The sequence below is a fragment of the Salvelinus fontinalis genome, chromosome 22, assembly GCF_029448725.1.
Source record: "Salvelinus fontinalis isolate EN_2023a chromosome 22, ASM2944872v1, whole genome shotgun sequence".
Classification (NCBI taxonomy): Eukaryota; Metazoa; Chordata; class Actinopteri; order Salmoniformes; family Salmonidae; genus Salvelinus; species Salvelinus fontinalis.
Window position 1 is genome coordinate 19,826,063 of NC_074686.1, and position 18,488 is coordinate 19,844,550.

At 40.6% G+C, this 18,488-nt stretch overlaps 1 protein-coding gene across 1 annotated transcript in view; it reads right to left on the reverse strand.

Annotated features, from left to right (window-relative positions):
* Positions 1-8,704: 8,704 nt before the first annotated feature.
* Positions 8,705-18,488, reverse strand: part of LOC129819998 (potassium voltage-gated channel subfamily G member 2-like) — a 31,850-nt gene continuing 22,066 nt past the window's right edge. Inside the window, exon 4 of the mRNA XM_055876777.1 lies at positions 8,705-10,139. Coding sequence (XP_055732752.1) covers positions 9,408-10,139 — 732 coding nt within the window. The 3' untranslated portion in view covers positions 8,705-9,407. The remainder of the gene's footprint in view (positions 10,140-18,488) is intronic.

Below are 18,488 nucleotides of genomic sequence, written 5' to 3' on the forward strand. Positions count from 1 at the left end.
TTAACAAGACACCCCCCAAAACAGGAGTGATTCTGCAGGTGGTGACCACAGACAACTTCTGTTCCTATGCTTCCTGGCTGATGTTTTGGTCACTTTTGAATGCTGGCGGTGCTCTCACTCTAGTGGTAGCATGAGACGGAGTCTACAACCCACACAAGTGGCTCAGGTAGTGCAGTTCATCCAGGATGGCACATCAATGCGAGCTGTGGCAAAAAGGTTTGCTGTGTCTGTCAGCGTAGTGTCCAGAGCATGCAGGCGCTACCAGGAGACAGGCCAGTACATCAGGAGACGTGGAGGAGGCCGTAGGAGGGCAACAACCCAGCAGCAGGACCGCTACCTCCGCCTTTGTGCAAGGAGGTGCACTGCCAGCGCCCTGCAAAATGACCTCCAGCAGGCCACAAATGTCGGCCTCCTCCACGTCTCCTGATGTACTGGCCTGTCTCCTGGTAGGGCCTCCATGCTCTGGACACTACGCTGACAGACACAGCAAACCTTTTTGCCACAGTTCGCATTGATGTGCCATCCTGGATGAACTGCACTACCTGAGCCACTTGTGTGGGTTGTAGACTCCGTCTCATGCTACCACTAGAGTGAGAGCACCGCCAGCATTCAAAAGTGACCAAAACATCAGCCAGGAAGCATAGGAACTGAGAAGTTGTCTGGGCACCACCTGCAGAATCACTCCTGTTTTGGGGGGTGTCTTGCTAATTGCCTATAATTTCCACCTTTTGTCTATTCCATTTGCACAACAGCATGTGAAATTTATTGTCAAACAGTGTTGCTTCCTAAGTGGACAGTTTGATTTCACAGAAGTGTGATTGACTTGGAGTTACATTGTGTTGTTTAAGTGTTCCCTTTATTTTTTTGAGAAGTGTATAAAAATATATATATATATAGCCAGCAGTATATATACATGTGTATATATACAATCTCATCTATAGACATACAATATTTCTGAAAATGTGGTCACAATCAGAATGTGGACAAGATCAAGGATGCATGTAAGCACCAGGTATAAACAAGGCTTCTGAGGACTGTTTGCTGGTCTGTGGACACCTCATCTTTAGTCTCCTCCCCTCCCTGCTCCTCTCAGCCTCAAGCACCTCTAGAAACCTTCCATTTGTTTAAATGGGATCTTTTTAATTTATTAATTTATATTAATTTATTCAGCTGTTAAGTGTTTTCGATGTCTGCTTTGGGTGGGAACAGTGGCTGAATCAGGAATCGGTTAAGGGTGACCAAATCTTACCCTGCCGAGGGCTGGTGTGGGTGCAGGGTTTTGTTCTAGCCAAGCAGTAAGTGTGTCCAGACTCTACCACTTGGTATGTTTGACCATTAGGTCAGTAGAATCTCTCTGGGTGTAACCAAGGCTATATCAGCGCTACAGCTGTTATACTCCCCTCTGGACTGCTGGCTAAAACGTAGTTGGTGGTTGTGTCCAAAATGACATCCTATTTCTTGTTTATTGCTCTACCTTTTGATCAAGTAGTGCAGTGTACAGGGAATAGGGTGCCATTTCAGACGCAGATTCAGTTTCACGCTGGATATTGTATTTATTTTTATTTAACCTTTATTTAACTAGGCAAGTCAATTAAGAACATATTCTTATTTACAATGATGGCCTACCCCAGCCAAACCCGGATGAGGGACTCCCAATCACGGCCGAATGTGCACAGCCTGGGTGGTAAACTTTCTTTTAATCACTGGTGATTCATATTTGTTTTGTTATCTATCTTTTTATAATCCTGAAATGCCAATATAATCACAAACCTTGTACACTTGCCCTTTTATCAAGCTCTTTTTCATGATGATAATGATGGCGGTGCATGTCAAATGGTGACAGTTGTTGTAATTGTATGAAGAAGTTGTGCACCTAGTGACCTCTGGCTGTGTCTTATCAACAGGGCAAAAATAGCCTCAACCCCTCACTGTTCCATATGTTAAGTGTCATGTCATGTTAAGTGGTTATTCAGTTTTATTTGTTCATGGGTAAAACTGCCAAACTTTCCCTCTGTTCGTGTAGAATGTAGACGCTTATCAAACAATGCCAAACCTTCAATCCTTCTTTTTTTTTTACTAGTTTTAGGTCAGGATTCAAGCTAAGGCATGTTATAGCGCAGCACAATGGACAGCCGACAATGCCCCTTTTGAAAAGGCAAATTATGCTGTCCTGCGAACGCGGGGGAAATTGCCTTTAAAATACTCATTGTCGGCTGCCCAGTGCAGTGCTCTGGAAGGCACCTTGTACTGAATCAAAGCTTCGGTTTATGTACCAAAACATATTAATTTTTTGTATGGTTATCAAAAATGTATGTTTATCAAACCCTTTTGTGTTCTGAAAAAATTTGCAGTTTTATATTTGATTATTTATTTTTTACACAGTACATTACCAAAATATGTTTTCCATCGAATGGCCAGTTCTTTCTATAGAATTGCCAGTTCTTCATCAATAGACACATTTACAGTGCAGGCGGAAAGTATTCAGACCCTTTGACATTTTGTTAAGTTACAGCCCTAGTCTAAAATGTATTACATTGTTTTGTTCCCCTCATCAAATCTACACACAATACCCCATAATGACAAATTAAAAACAGTTTTTTAGAAATTTTACATAAGTATTCAGACCCTTTAGTCAGTACTTTGTTGAAGCACCTTTGGCAGCGATTACAGCCTTGCGTCTTCTTAGGTATGACGCTATAAGCTTGGCACACCTGTATTTGGAGAGTTTCTCCCACTCTTCTTTGCAAATCCTCTCAAGCTCTGTCAAGTCGGAAGGGGAGCGTCGTGATACAGCTATTTTCAGGTCTCTTCAGAGATGTTCGATCAGGGTTCAAGTCCGGGCTTTGGCCACTCAAGGACATTGAGACCGAAGCCACTCCTGCATTGTCTTGGCTGTGTGCTTAGGGTCGTTGTCCTGTTGGAAGGTGGACCTTCGCCCCAGTCTGAGGTCCTGAGCGCTCTTCATCTAGGATCTCTCTGTACTTTGCTCCATTTATCGTTCCTTCAATCCTGACTAGTCTCCCAGTCACTGTCGCTAAAAAACATCCCCACAGCATGATGCTGCTACCACCATGCTTCACTGTAGGGATGGTGCCAGGTGTCCTCCAGATGTGACGCTTGGCATTCAGGCCAAATAGTTCAATCTTGGTTTCATAAAACCAGAGAATCTTGTTTCTCATGGTCTGAGAGTCCTTTAGGTGCCTTTTGGCAAACACCAAGCGGGCTATCATGTGCCTTTAACTGAGGAGTGGCTTTCGTCTTGCTACTCTACCATAAAGGCCTAATTGGTGGAATGCTGCAGAGATGGTTTTCCTTCTGGAAGGTTCTCCCATATCCACAGAGCTTTGTCAGAGTGACCATCAGGCTTTTGGTCATCTCCCTGACCAAGTCCCTTCTCCCCGATTCCTCATGAAGCAGCGCAGCTTTGTTGTGTTGTGTTTCGGGGGAAAGCACTGCTCTCGACCTTCACCTCTCCCGTATGGGAGTTGCAGCGATGAGACAAGACTGTAACCTCTAATTGGATACCACAAAATTGGGGAGAAAAGAGGGTAAAAAGTAAAAAATTATTATAATAATAAAAGATTGATCAATGAAAACAAGATGCAATTGAGCTCAATTTCGAGTTTTCAAAGCAAATGTTCTGAATACTTATGTGAATACGGTATTTCTGTTTGTCATTTGCAAACATTTCTAAAGCCTGTTATCGCTTTGTCATTATGGGGTATTGTGTGTAGATTGGTGAAGAAAAACATTTATTTAATCCATTTTAGAATAAGGCTGTAATGTAACAAAATGGAAGGCGTCTGAATACTTAACGAATGCAATGTAAATCAACCTCACTATGGGCCGTCTTATACTGTTACTTGTTGTCGTTAGCCAATATGGGGTAATAATGTTAAAAAGCCAATATTCATGACAGCTTTGTGGCGCTGTCATTAAAGACCAATGTAAAAACGTTTATCCTACTGTTCTTTGTGTAAATGTATTATGTTGGTGACGTTTGCATGAAGTGTGTATCTGAAATGACACCCTATTCCCTAAATGGTACACTCATTTGTACTAGAGCCCTGGGGAAAAGTAGTGTACAATACAGGGAATAGGGTACCATTTCTGACGCAGGTCTATTAGCACTGTCCTGATAATACTATTCCATCAACAATGGAGACCTGGTTAGCATCTTCTGTCAGAGGAACTACTGGCTCACCAACCACGGTCCATGTTTGGGCTCCAGGCATGTGGCCTCCACGGCTATCAACAACATACATGGTAATGCACCTTCGCTGTGTCTTCACAACACTGTGTTTACCACACTATACCAACATGAGTCAAAATGATTTACGTAAAGCGTATTCTAAACAAACAAGAATGTGCCGGCCAGCCGCACAGTATAATTTCCCCTGGACTAGTTCTGAGTGTCACTTCCAAACGGCACCCTATTACCTACATACAGTAGTAGTACACTACCTTTGAGCAAAGTCCTATGGGCCCTGGTCATAAGTAGTGCACTGTATAGGATAAGGTGTCCCCTTTGGAAAACTGGGAGGAACAAAAGAGCTGCTGAAGATGCCGCCATGCTTGCCCTCTTTTTTTCTCTCTTTTTTTTCTAGACACGACGTCAGCGGTGCAAGGGAACATTTTCCCCAGTCGTATCCTGGTATTTACTAAATTACGAGATGTGATCGTAGCATTAGTCCAATCTGATCCTAGGAGAAATGGACTAATGCTGCGATCACATCTTGTAATTTCATAAATACCAGCATACGACTGAGAAAAATCCGCCTGAACGTCCCTCCAATGCACCGCTGACGTTATTTGTCTACAAAAAAGAGGGAAATCATGGCGGCATCTTCAGCAGTTGTTTATGGTGAGAACAAAATACTAATTGTTGACAGAAAATGAATTGTCTTAATCTTCCTTTTGATTTAGATAGTGAACATCTCTGGATATACTTTAAGGGCAAAAAAGAGCAACACAATCACAAGCCTTCTAATGACCTCCATGTTTGATGGTATTCATATGTAAATGCACCCAACTCGTATTTACGACTAAACAACTGGTAATTACCACCTTCTCACTTGGTTATAAACACAGCATTGTACCTCGCAAGCCTAATTATAAATTCTAGTAAACATACAAATTAAATAAACTTTTTTTTGAGGGGAGGAGGATGATTTCAATTAGTGTACAGAACCCACTGGGTCAGTTCAACGTGGATAATTGGGTAATATTTGGTTGAAACTGGTCAACGAGATTAGAACCTTGTCACCCACTCAAAAAGACAGCCAGAAGTTAGTTGAATTTCCTATGTATTATCACTGCGCTTTCAACCATCTAAAAGCACAACCAAAGTTCAAATGGGAATACAATGTGATATTTTGTTTATTTATACAGCATATTAATGTGATGTCACTGTGCTTCATCTAATAGCAGAACCAAATTAACTGGATTGCAGTTGAAATTACGTTAAAAGTTAATTGTGCAAGTGATCAATGACATTTGAGATTCTGCACAGATTACCGCAATTGTGAAGCTCTCCACAGACCTGTGATGACTTAGATGTTGGATCTTGATTTGATCACCTTGTTGCAGGACATTCAAAACTTGTGTATTTAAAAAGGCTTCTGAAGTTTAATTTCCATTTAGACATTTTGGGATTTATCCCAAGATCCCAGATTGGGATTTTTTTTTGAATGGTCATCCAAGTCGGGAGTCTTGTCACGCTACTGAAATGGACAAGTGTAGTGTTTGTAATGCCTGTCTCTTGTCAGAGATTGCATTTATTTTGGGAGATTGCAAAATGACCCTTTCATTCAAGACATGATAAATACACTCAGTGGCCAGTTTAATTAAGTACACCACCCCGTTCACGAAAATGTTTAGCTCCCACAGTCAGTGAGTCACGTTGCCATGGCTTGCTATATAAGGCAGGCAGACAGACAGACATTCAGTAACTGTTAAATCTAACATTAGAATGGGCAAAATGAGTGACCTAAGCGACTTTGAGCGTGCTATGATTGACGGTGCCAGGCGCACTGGTTCCAGTATCTCAGAAAATGTCAGTCTCCTGGGCTTTTCCACACATGAGAGTGTTTAGGGTTTACCGAGGATGGTGCGACAAACAACATCCAGTCAGCTGCAGTCCTTGGGGCAAAAACAGCTCATTGATGAGAGGTCGAAGGAGAATGGCGAGAATCGTGCAAGCTATTAAGCGAGCTGCAAATAGCGGCGCACCACGGAACGCACAACTCGCCGATTCTTGTCACAATGATTGCAAGAACAGCTGCTCACCGATTTGACAGCTCCAATGCATTTCCACCACCAAAGCATCCGCTATGCAGGTGTCTGCTATCGCCTGTTAACGCTTGATCTGATTTTTTTTTAAATTCTAGGCTTTGATTTTCTCTTAGGAAAATGTATAAATGCTTAAACATTTCCATTAATTGTAATCCACATAAATCCATTCCTGTTGCTACAGGATTATAATTTTCCTGCTGTAGCAAACTGACTCAAATTAAGATCCTACATCTGTATCTACTGCTTTCCACATGAGCCGCTGGCTTAATCCCATTTATTTTTGGTTGAGTTGGAGATATGAATCAACATATCATTTGTTGACAAGTTAATTGGCTATTTATCAACATTTGTATCTTCTGCTTGGATAGTTCCATCTGGATAGTTCCACTGACTTAGTCTGGCTTTAATTCCAGTTTGTCTACAAATTAATCAATTGTATTCACGTCTCCATCTCAACAAAAAATCTAAATTATAGAATAGGACTAAATCAAATCAAACTTTAAATGCACTTTTGATTAAACACACAAGATCGCCAGTTCGAATCCCAATGCACCTTTTGTTTTCCAAACTTACTCATCATATTAAAGGGCAGCTGAACTCAACAACTAACTTATCTGGTTGAGAATGGCCTGTTACATCAATATTAGTCAGAAAAATGTATTATAGTGTAGAGATGTACTACTAAGTGTAAATAGCATAAATTTGGTTAGTATCTACCAAAACGGATATTTGAGAGAGATAGGGAAGCTGTTATATTCTTATCTCCATTTCCCGAGCTAAGCTTACACACAGGTGTTCAGAGCATGCTAATTAGCACAGGTGTTCAGAGCATGCTAGATAGCTAATTAGCATAGGTCATCGCCTCGTCTTCTGTCTGTTTTGCCGTAAACAAGTGCTGTAACATGGAGATATGGCTGAGTGGGAACACTAACCCAAACTATGCACTCTATTCAATCATATGGCAAAACCTACAGCCAGTGAAACAGAACTGTCCACATTACGCAGTGCCTCGGCCTTGTTGACATAAGACAACACATAGTCAATGTATTATTTTAGTTAAACTTGGGGAAATGCGCACTTCCATCCCAACTGTCACTTGATAATATTAAATTCAAAACCCATTTCTCTAGCATTGTGTACCGCTGTGACCTGTTTCGTAACATGATTCGCTATGAAACACGGACTCACTCCAGTAATACATAGTGAGAAAGTTGCACCAAAGTACTTTGCCACTCGCCCGTGACTTGTTAAGCTGATTTAGCCTGCTCAATGTGCCTGCTAGCTACGTTGACAAACACAGAGATGGAACTTAGCTAGCTAAGAAGTCATTTAGGTTACTAATAAACACCATGTAGCTTTGCTTTATTTACGATATTTTGACAGCTTGCTGATGACGTTGTAGACATGTTCTTAGAAATCAGTAGAGAGCGCAGCAGCAGCTGACTCGATACTGTCTGCAGTGCACTACTAGCATTCATGCACATCGTTTTACTTGAGAAGTAATACACCAAACACCTTAGCTAAATGTAAAATTGTGCGACAAAGACCTCTGCAAAAACGTCCAAATTACAGATTTCTTGAATTATCATATTCAGAGGTCGAAAGGTTTCTACCGGGACTCAAGAGGGACAAAACAATAACTGCGGGTAAGATATAGCGAATATAAGACACCCTCATCCAATCACACCCCCAAGACGCAAATCCTATTTTTTTGATGAGCAGCAGAAAAACATACGTAATCAGTGAGTTCAGCTGCCCTTTAACTAATCACATTTCTCATCTACTGACGTTCCAATGACTGATTTAACAGCTTTATGTATGTGGAAATAACAATGGTGATGCCCTCACCCCTACTAACTCAGTGGACTAGGCACCGGGATAGGGACCAGAAGGTCACAGGTTCTAACCTTGCCCATGCCCTTCCTCAAAAAATGTATATTTATAGCCCTTTTTACACCTTTAAATTAACACCCGATTCTCTAGATCTGATCAAGATTGTGTTTTAATTTGTTTCTAATCCCTTTAGTCGGTCTGTTCAGTCCATATGGGTTTCCATGATCTAAGCCTTACAATTATTCGTCATCCTTTCGATACTTATTAGATGCAGGGGTGCAACTTTCACTAGGGACGGGGGGGGACAACATGTCCCCTCCACATTCTGAAATTGCATTTTTGTCCCCCGATGTTTTATCATTTGAATGTGATACAAAACAAGGCAATGGTCTGCTTCATGACCATGTGGATGCCTCAATGGAGTGTTTATCCGACTGGATAAAAAATAATAATAATTGTCCCCCCCACTTCTAAAACCAAAGTTGCGCCCCTGATTAGATTTAATATAACATGTCTGGAGCCAAGGCCATTATTATTCAGAGCAGATGTGAAATTGGAGGAAAACCTCCAGACAGAATCATGGGATGAAATTAATTTAATAAAGTGTAGAATCATACATTGCATCAGCCGAGGTCATGGCTTTCTTACATTTATTAAAATATGCAGATCCTGAGTCTAAATAGACGCAAACTAAGCATTCTGAAATCTGTAAATGTGTTGTTTATAGTCAAATAATCTTTCTTATTGCACTTATATCTTGTTGCAATATTTCTTATCCTAAATATATACCAAAATTATAATGTTTTAGGTGTTTTTTCCCTTAAAATAATAGCTTTATCATACTGAATATGTGAGAGAAGCTTTCTCCCCATGCTGTGCTGTAGGGCTATACTCCTGTGTTGTAGGGCTTCTATACTCCTGGGTGAAATGTCCTTTGACCACAGATAACATGTGTTTTTATATTGTGGTCAGCTCTACACCAGTAATGTCAGCAAAAAGACTTCTGCAGCTGTCTTATAAAATCTTGAACACACTCTGATGGACAGAGCTATGGAGGTTCACAAAATGTTGGAGCTCCTTTTCTTCTTAAGCTTGAGAAAAGCGTCCCATCCCTGTTTAGATCCTCCAGCTTTAGTATGAGTTTCCCACAGTGCACTCCACACCCCCAGGCTCTCACGTTGCTCACACACTCAGTCTTGAGTCTGCATGGCCCTCCTCTGTGACGCAAGGGCAATGGACTTCCTGCGTAAAGCAGAGGCGGCGACTTCAGTGATGCCATGTTAACTGTCCGTCTCGGCCGAGTCCTCGCTGTTCTGAGACTTGCTGGAGTCCTGGAAGTCGGGTTTCTGTCTCAGTGTTCTGTTCTGCTCCTCCTTCAGCTCCAGGTAGGACCGAGAGAATGTGTGGAAGATGGAGGTGACGGGGAACGCCATGAGGAGTATCCCACTGAGGATGCTGCTGAGCGCCACCACCTGACCCGGGATGCTACGCGGCACCATGTCCCCGTACCCCACCGTTGTCATGGAGATCACCGCCCACCAGTAGGTGCCGGGGATGCTGGTGAAGTCGTACTTGGCGCCCATCTCGCTCTCCGCCAGGAACACCAGCGGGGAGAACAGTGCCATGGCAACACACAGGAACAGGAGGAGCAGGCCGAACTCGCGGGTGCAGCGTCGGATCGTCAGGCCTAAGGTCTGCAGCCCCAGGGAGTGGCGCGCCAGACGCATCACGTAGAAGATCCTCAAGGCCCGGAGTACCCGCAGCACCAGGCCCACCTTCTCCAGGTAGTTGTTCCCGCCGCTGGGCTTCTCCCCTCCCTCAGACAGAGAGTCTACGATCACAGTGATGTAGTAGGGCAGGATGGCCACCACGTCGATGATGTTGAGAGGCGTCTTCAGGAACACACACTTACTCGGCGTCTGGATGAAGCGCAGCAGGAACTCCAGAGAGAACCAGGCCACACACACCGTCTCCAGGACAAAGATATTGTAGCACCTCTGAGAACACTCACCCTGGAAGACAGAGGAAACAGTGTGAAGAAAAACTCACAGTAGAAGAGAGTGAACACACAGTGTTAAGGCGAGCAACAATTATAATGCAAGACATTGGTAGGAAACGACAATACATTCACTATTATAAAATATTCTGGATAACTGTTTCCTAATCACACAAGTTGTCAGTTGTTCCTATCCGGCTTGAAGGACCAGTTCAACAGCCACCAGTGGCGTCAGACTCCTTTACACCAGCAGGGGGCTCCGGGGGGGGGGGGGGGGGGGGGGGGTGGTGAGGGGGAGGAGAGGGAGGGTCCTAGAGCAATGTTTCGAAGGAGAGCTGGAGAAGCACATAAACCATCTGAACATCCCTGTTAGTTGATTGGGATCATAAGGAAAAGAGATGAGTAACTTTGATCATACAGCCTGAGGGATGTTTTTTTCTTCCTGTGTATTATAAAATAGACAGGCAGTCTGTCAGCAGTACTTTACATGATTTATAAAACTGAGGAGAGGCTTTGATGATTCCTTCCTTTAATTGGCAAGGCTAAGATGGGCTGTACAGTACAATGTATTTATATTATTATAGGCTCTGTTTGCAGACTGTCAACTCCTTTAGACAAATCAACCCTGGTAGCAATATCTGGTCATACATTCAGAATCTTTGTACCCAAAAAATAAATTACTGGTGTCCATCCACAATAAATAAAGTCATACAAGTGTGCCATGAGACAGATCCATAGAACTCATGCAGACACAATGTCAACAGCAACGTGAAGCTGAGGAGAAACCATTGATTCCTTCCCTTTCTCTCCAATCTGACTGTTATTAATGCAACTTCATTAAAGGAAATTAATTTCCTTCCTGGGATCAGCGGGGACTAAGCTAAAGCCAACCTCGACTACATTATAAATATATTATAAATACTTTAATTTACTTCTGGCATGATGAAATATCCTTACTTCCTGTAGTGTAATCAATTTTCTGTCTGCTCTAAATGGGCCCATAAATATTATATAACTGTTTTCACATGTGATTATGAAAACAGACCCAGAAGGAGAATGAGGAGCAAGGGGGGATGTGTAAAGGTTTATACTGTACAAACATCTATAATTTATTTGTATGAAAGAAAGAAGCCAAGCTGTCGGCCTCTTTTTATTGCACTCTCGCTCTGGGGAACCTAGCTACGCTTCATCAACATGTTTAGGAAGAAGTAAGCATGAAATAATGTCTTAATTACTTTTGCCAACTTTTAGTAACTTTCCTCCAGTTAGGACATCCTTCCGTTCCATCATAGTCTCCTAAATAGCTCCTTAAATGTTATTAGGGAACACGTGTTTTTGACCAGCGGTTGAGCTCTAACCTGTTAGAGAATCATCACTTGTGAATAAGATGCTCGAGGTGCTTAAAAAAAACAACCAAGAGAATATGCATCTTAAAAACCACTCCAGTGTATCCTTGGAGACATGCAAAGTATTGGAGTGAGGAGGGAGTGTAAGAACCGGGCTGGGTGACTTTTAGCCTCATTATTCTAGTAAATATACTTTAATCAAAGCAAAGCTGTATTTGAAAGACAAAAGGCAGCACAGAAATCAGCATTCAAAAATATAAACCAGAGGAACATAAACCTTTCTTCCACGTTTACTAATCCAAACAACATGCAACTGCTTCACTATGCTTCCTTATTCACAGAGCACAACAAGCACACAACAACCCACTGGGCCCAGACGTCAGTTCAACATGTAGTTTTGATTTACATTTGGTTGAGTTACCAACTAACGTGAATTCAACGTGAAATCAACAAAAGATGTCACCATATCATCAATTTTCAATTCAGGCTGTAACACAACAAAATGTGGAGTACTGTAAGTCAAGTGGTATGAAAACCTTCTGAAGGCACTGTACATGGCTACAGTGGATCAAATGAACACACACACAATAATCAGATTCAGCAAACACGCTACTCTGACCATATCAGAGCTCCAGACAGGTGTGTAGCAGCCATGTCGCGCGTTGACTAAACAACACGGCCAATCACCACAGGAGGACGCGGACGACCTTTGGTCCCCAAGGTGTGTGTAAGTGGGCATGATTTCAAAAACAGGCTAAGCGTAATGCTGAGCTGGCTGCTATTATAAACACACACACAGTTTTTAAATGGCTTTAGTCAATTTGTTTACCTCAGCCCTTATAACACTCATCTCATTCACCTCACTGGGCAGGGCTGGGCTGGGAGAGGAGTGTGTGAACATAGGAGCTACAGAACATGGCCATATTACATTTCAAGAGTTCCCCATACGAGAACACCCATTTCTTTGGGCTAGATTCTCCAATTGGTGTTAAATATTAGTTACCACAATAACAACACACCACGACTTGTCAGCAGTGTAGAATGTGGTAGATGATCATCTGTTAGTTGTTTCATCAAATTGCTGTTAGAGCTATGGTACATTCTCTGTGTGAAGGAGTAGCCTTCCCTGTCATTTCTATAAATGTATTTATTGTGTCTTTATATAGCTAGGATCCTAAAATGTCAATTCATTATCACATGTAAATCCAGTTAATTGATCTTTTCCAATCAGCTCAACCTCTTCCTGTTTGTTTCAATGTTAGATTGAGTGGAATCCCACTGAGCACACCACGTCATTTCAACGTGGATAAAATTTGGCTGCGACATTGATTAATGATTACAACCTATATTCACCCACTAAAAAAGAGCCAAAAGTTAGTTGAATTTCCAGTGTGTTATCACTATGCTTTCAACCATCTAAAAGCACAACCAAATTCCAATGGAAAAACTATGTCTTTATTTTCGGTTTAGTTGTCATCCAAATGTCTATCCCTACTCGTTCAACCATTTCAAAATGCACCATAATGTACATAGTGCAAGTGATCAATGTCATTCAAGATTTTCTGCAGATTATAACAGCACTTGTGAAGATCTCCACAGACCTGCGATGACCTCTGCATGCTATCCTGAACATACAAGCTTTATATGATTACATAAGTAGAAATGTATAGTTACAGTAACCTCAATGTGGCCATTTTAAGGTTGAATGTTACATTAGTTTGAAAGATAGGCTATTTACGTATTACAAAAGTAATACTGAATTGTGTTTGGTTGACAATGCAACCAAATATCAACATTTAAAGGAGATATATCTACTGCTTGGATATTTCCATCTGAGCCACTGGCTTAATCCCATTCTTTAACTTTAATTTTTGTTTGAGATGTGAATTCAACATATCATTTGTTAACTTGACAACAAGTTAATAGGCTATTTATTGTATTTCAAAAGTGATTCATATTTCCATCTCAACCAAAAATTGAAGTTATACATTAGGACTAGATCAAATCAAACTTTACATGCGCTTTAAATAATGTTAGATTTGATTTAGTCCTCTTCTTTCACTTTTATTTTTGGTTGAGATAGAGACGTGAATCCAACATATCAATTATACATTTTTAGACAAACTGGAATTCAAGCCAGACTAAGTCCGTGGCACAGATGGAACTATACAAGCAGAAGATGAATCTCCTTCAAATGTTGATATTTGGTTGCATTGACAACCAAACAATTCAACATTGCTAAATATCATACAATTTCAAATCAACCAGAGCTTGAAATCATAGGTCTATTTTATTGTCTATTTAGTTGAATTATGGGTTATATTAAAACAATAGCTGTTGTTATATAGGTCTATATAGCATCATTGATGGTATATGATTGATAAAGTATGGTTACGTTTCATTTGCACTGTTTAACCTACCCTTTGGAATGACTTTGATAGTGAATCTATTTAATTTTTAAATGGAGATCTATTAACAATCATTCTCACAATAGCACATTGGTAATAGTTAGTGACAATTTTATAGCTAAGCTGGGCTGGGCTTTGTTAAAACCCTGGATGGGAGACCAAAGGGTAGATAGATCAATTCTCCAGTAGGTGGTGCTGTCCAGCCTATTGTTGTTTTTCCTGATAGTGGATATACCTGACATTGGTTTAAAAGGTACAAATTCAACATATTTTTCTACAAGGTTTCTCTGTTGAAATTGAGTTACCATGATTACATAACCATGTGATGGAAATCTCACCCTCAAAACAATAGTTTAGACTTTTTTTTTTTTTTTGCATTGTAATTTCTGAAAATTTCCATAATATACAGTACCAATCAAAAGTTTGGACACACCTACTCAGAGATACTTTTGATGTCTTTACAATTATTCTACAATGTAGAAAATAGTACAAATAAAGAAAAACCCTTGAATGAGTAGGTGTGTCCAAACCTTTGACAGTTACTGTATATCTGTTGGTAATGATAGTGTTTCACAGTATTACTTGCCCACCAGTGTTGTGAATGGCTGTGATATTCACCTATTGATTTCTACCGCCGGCGCAGCAACTGTTGTCAAAATGGGAAAGCTGTCCTGATTTTGTGGCTGTATTATCTAGTGGAAATTTGTCATTTCCTGGTTGCTTAAATTCTACACTGTTTGCTCAATTTCAGACTGTGGGCTGACACACCGGATTTGTAGACTGCATTGTACTCAGCACTCTATTGTCCCTCTAATCAAACACTTCATGAGAGCCCATGAGCTCATGTTGCGCAACGTTTCAATAGGCGTGAGAAAACAGAGGGATGGCCTCTACTAAAAATAGGAGGCTCAGTTTTCTATAGGATAGGCCTACTATATTTGTTTCTCAACTTTCCTAATATTAAGCACATTGCTTATATTTACAACAGGAGTATAGGCTACCTGGCTGGCATGAGAATAAACCATGGGGAAAAGCGTCCTCCATTCACTATTTAAGTGCGTAGATGACATATGTTTTCCCCGCTGACCCGGTTTCGATACAGGTGCATGATAATGGTCCATTCTAAATCAAAACAAATTTCACACATTTACTAAATAATATATGTAAAGTCAAGATTAAATCAAGAATAGTCTGATGCCTGACAATATTATCCACTCACTTGTGTATTATATATTATCACGTGAATTATGCCCAGCATAAGAAACAAAGTATTTTTTATGTGACTTTAATAAAAGCATTATATGCATAATTGCATTTGCGGTTACTTTTGATAATGGTGTTTTACGCTAATGGAACATTTGTGCTTATAGCCTACTACTATCGCTTATAATGTGAAGAAATAGCTTAATAGTTTATCAACATTTTAAGCTAAACGTTCTAATCTGTTGCATCAGCCACATTGCGTAAAAAAGTTTTTGGGATGCTAGTGGTTGTATTAATGTGGGTGCATTACGGACACACAAATGGGATGTGCCGTGAAATTCTAGGCATTATCAAGTGCTTGTCAAATTGTGAATGAGTGACTGATGTAGTGTGTACAGCCTGCGCAAAAAAAACAAAGCAGAGCTCATGCCTTTCAAGCCACTATTTTCAAATCATCATTAGAGTCACATCATGCAGCCGTACAACGTATTAAAAATCAAAACATATAGCCCAATGTTTGTAGAACAAATAAAGTAAAATTAATAACTCTATATTAAGCATATAGGATTACCTATTTCTTTGTTAACAGCTCAACACAGAATAGCTGCATGTTCACACTCCCTCAAATCATTTGGAGAAAATATCCTTTCTATTTTATTCAGCTTTGTTCAATTGTATTCTTCATTACTATCAAATAACATAAAATAATGTCACGGAATTCTAAGCAAATCTTGTCTGCTAAATGACCTAGTGTCGCCCGCAGCCATTTGGTACAGCCAGATGAGGACCTAACATAGGGACAACTCAGAGTATGCTATTCTGTTCTTCTGAAATAGACTACATGTCATGCTTCTTTAGACCTGTCTAATATAAATAATGGATTTATTGGGAAGGTGTAGGCTATATTACATGGATTTATTATAGATATAGATGTTCCAAAGGTCTGCATCAGTGGCTTGTAATCCATGTGTGGAAGCCAGGAGATGCAAAATGTGTTGATGTTAATTAACGGTCAATTACTGTGAGACAGTTATTTGCTTGACAATTACGTCTGACAAAACTTAATGACCACCACAGCCCTAACCAACACACATCTATTTTTGTAACTACCTGGACCTACCATTCGGTTTCGAAGTATTGAAATTATTTGAATGAAAAGTTTGAATGAAAAGGTGACTAAGAAGTGCTCATCATTTCAAATAGGCTACATGAATGTACTAAACAGCATATAAACATTAAATAAGTCAATAGCCAGACAGGTAGCCTAATTAAATAGGCTATACTATTTAAATGATTTCAAGGTTTTAGTCTACAAATAAATATATTTTGAAGCATTTGTGAGTGTGACACACTAGGCTAGCAGAGATATTAAGCACTCAGCATTTAAACAACATTTCATTGTATTAAATCATTATAGTCTATAAATTGTGCATATAGGCTGTGACTTGCTTCCAATTAAATACAAATTAAACAAAAAATGCCTTATTAGGCTCAGTCTACAGTGTCTTTGAATTAATTTTTAGAAACACGAGTTTGACCAGAGTCTGTGGTTTCAGGCTCATGCGATGGTGCCTGGAGAGCAGGCCAGCAGTGGAGAATATTCTCTCCACACTTGCAGAGCCACTGGGATGCTAAACACCCTTCGGACTACTCTTGCCAGGCTGGGCAGGATGCGTAGTTTTTTTTCTTTCTGTAGGTAAGCCCAAAAGATTTTAGGTAAAATAACCAAATCAAAATGGAAAGCTCCTTGAAAGAGGTAACATGCCAGGACTATTGGGCCAAAATCTATGATGGCCTATTGTATAAGAGGTCAGATTTTTTTTCATAAATACTTTGCTACAATGACACATTTAGCTATCTACCCACCTCATTCCTTTCTGTTAGCATGTGCACGTAGTAAGTACACTATCCTGCCTTTGGGATATGTGTCTTTTCAGATTCCACAATGATTCTTTAGTTGTGGACACTACATCACCACACTTCGTCTCTTGCTCTTGGTCCTCCTCATATTGGTAAGTCACCTTGATCTGTCACCTGTGTGTTTTATTCGTTTCTTTATGAAAATATTTAGGATACTTGATGACAGTAGCGAAAGCAAGGGGCTATAGCAGCACACAAGTAGACTACAAATGCATGCCCTGAGCTCGTGAAGTGAGCGCTACTGGAGTGAAATTGAAGCGGACTAGAAGGCCAACGCTCCAAATTTTGGGAAACTCGCTCCACACTCCAGTCAAATTGGGCACGCTCCAGCTCCACTCCGTTCACATACTCTGACACCTGGAAGCATTTTTCCACAGCTGGCCATGCTTTCCACCTGGCTACCTCTACCCTGGCCAACATCTCAGCACCCCTTGCTATCAATGACTGGAACGAATTGTAGAAATCTCTGAAGCTGGAGTCTTATATCTCCCTCTCTAATTTTAAGCATCAGCTGTCTGAGCATCTTACTGTACATGTACTGTACCTGTATATAGCCAATCTGTAAATAGCACACCCGACTACCTCATCCCCATATTTTTACTTACCCTCTTGCTCTTTTGCACCCCAGTATCTCTACTTGCACATCAGCATCTGCACATCTATCACTCCAGTATTAATGCTAAATTGTAAATATTTTCGCCTCTAGCGCCTATTTATTTACCTACCTCCATACTCTTCTACATTTGCACACACTGTACATAGATTTTTCTATTTTTCTTTTATTTTGTGTTATTGACTGTACAGTCGTGGCCAAAAGTTTTGAGAATGACACAAATATTAATTTTCACAAAGTTTGCTGCTTCAGTGTCTTTAGATATTTTTGTCAGATGTTACTATGGAATACTGAAGTATAATTACAAGCATTTCATAAGTGTCCAAGGCTTTTATTGACAATTACATGAAGTTGATGCAAAGAGTCAATTTTGCAGTGTTGACCCTTCTTTTTCAAGACCTCTGCAATCCGCCCTGGCATGCTGTCAATTAACTTCTGGGCAACATCCTGACTCAAGGCAACCCATTCTTGCATAATCAATGCTTGGAGTTTGTCAGAATTTATGGGGTTTTGTTTGTCCACCTGCCTCTTGAGGATTGACCACAAGTTCTCAATGTGATTAAGGCCTGGGGAGTTTCCTGGCCATGGACCAAAAATATCGCCACTAAGTTATCACTTTTGCCTTATAGCAAGGTGCTCCATCATGCTGGAAAAGGCATTGTTTGTCACCAAACTGTTCCTGGATGGTTGGGAGAAGTTGCTCTCGGAGGATGTGTTGGTACCTTTCTTTATTCATGGCTGTGTCCTTAGGCAAAATTGTGAGTGTGCCTACTCCCTTGGCTGAGAAGCACACATGAATGGTCTCAGGATGCTTTACTGTTGGCATGACACAGGACTGATGGTAACGCTCACGTTGTCTTCTCAATTGAACCGCT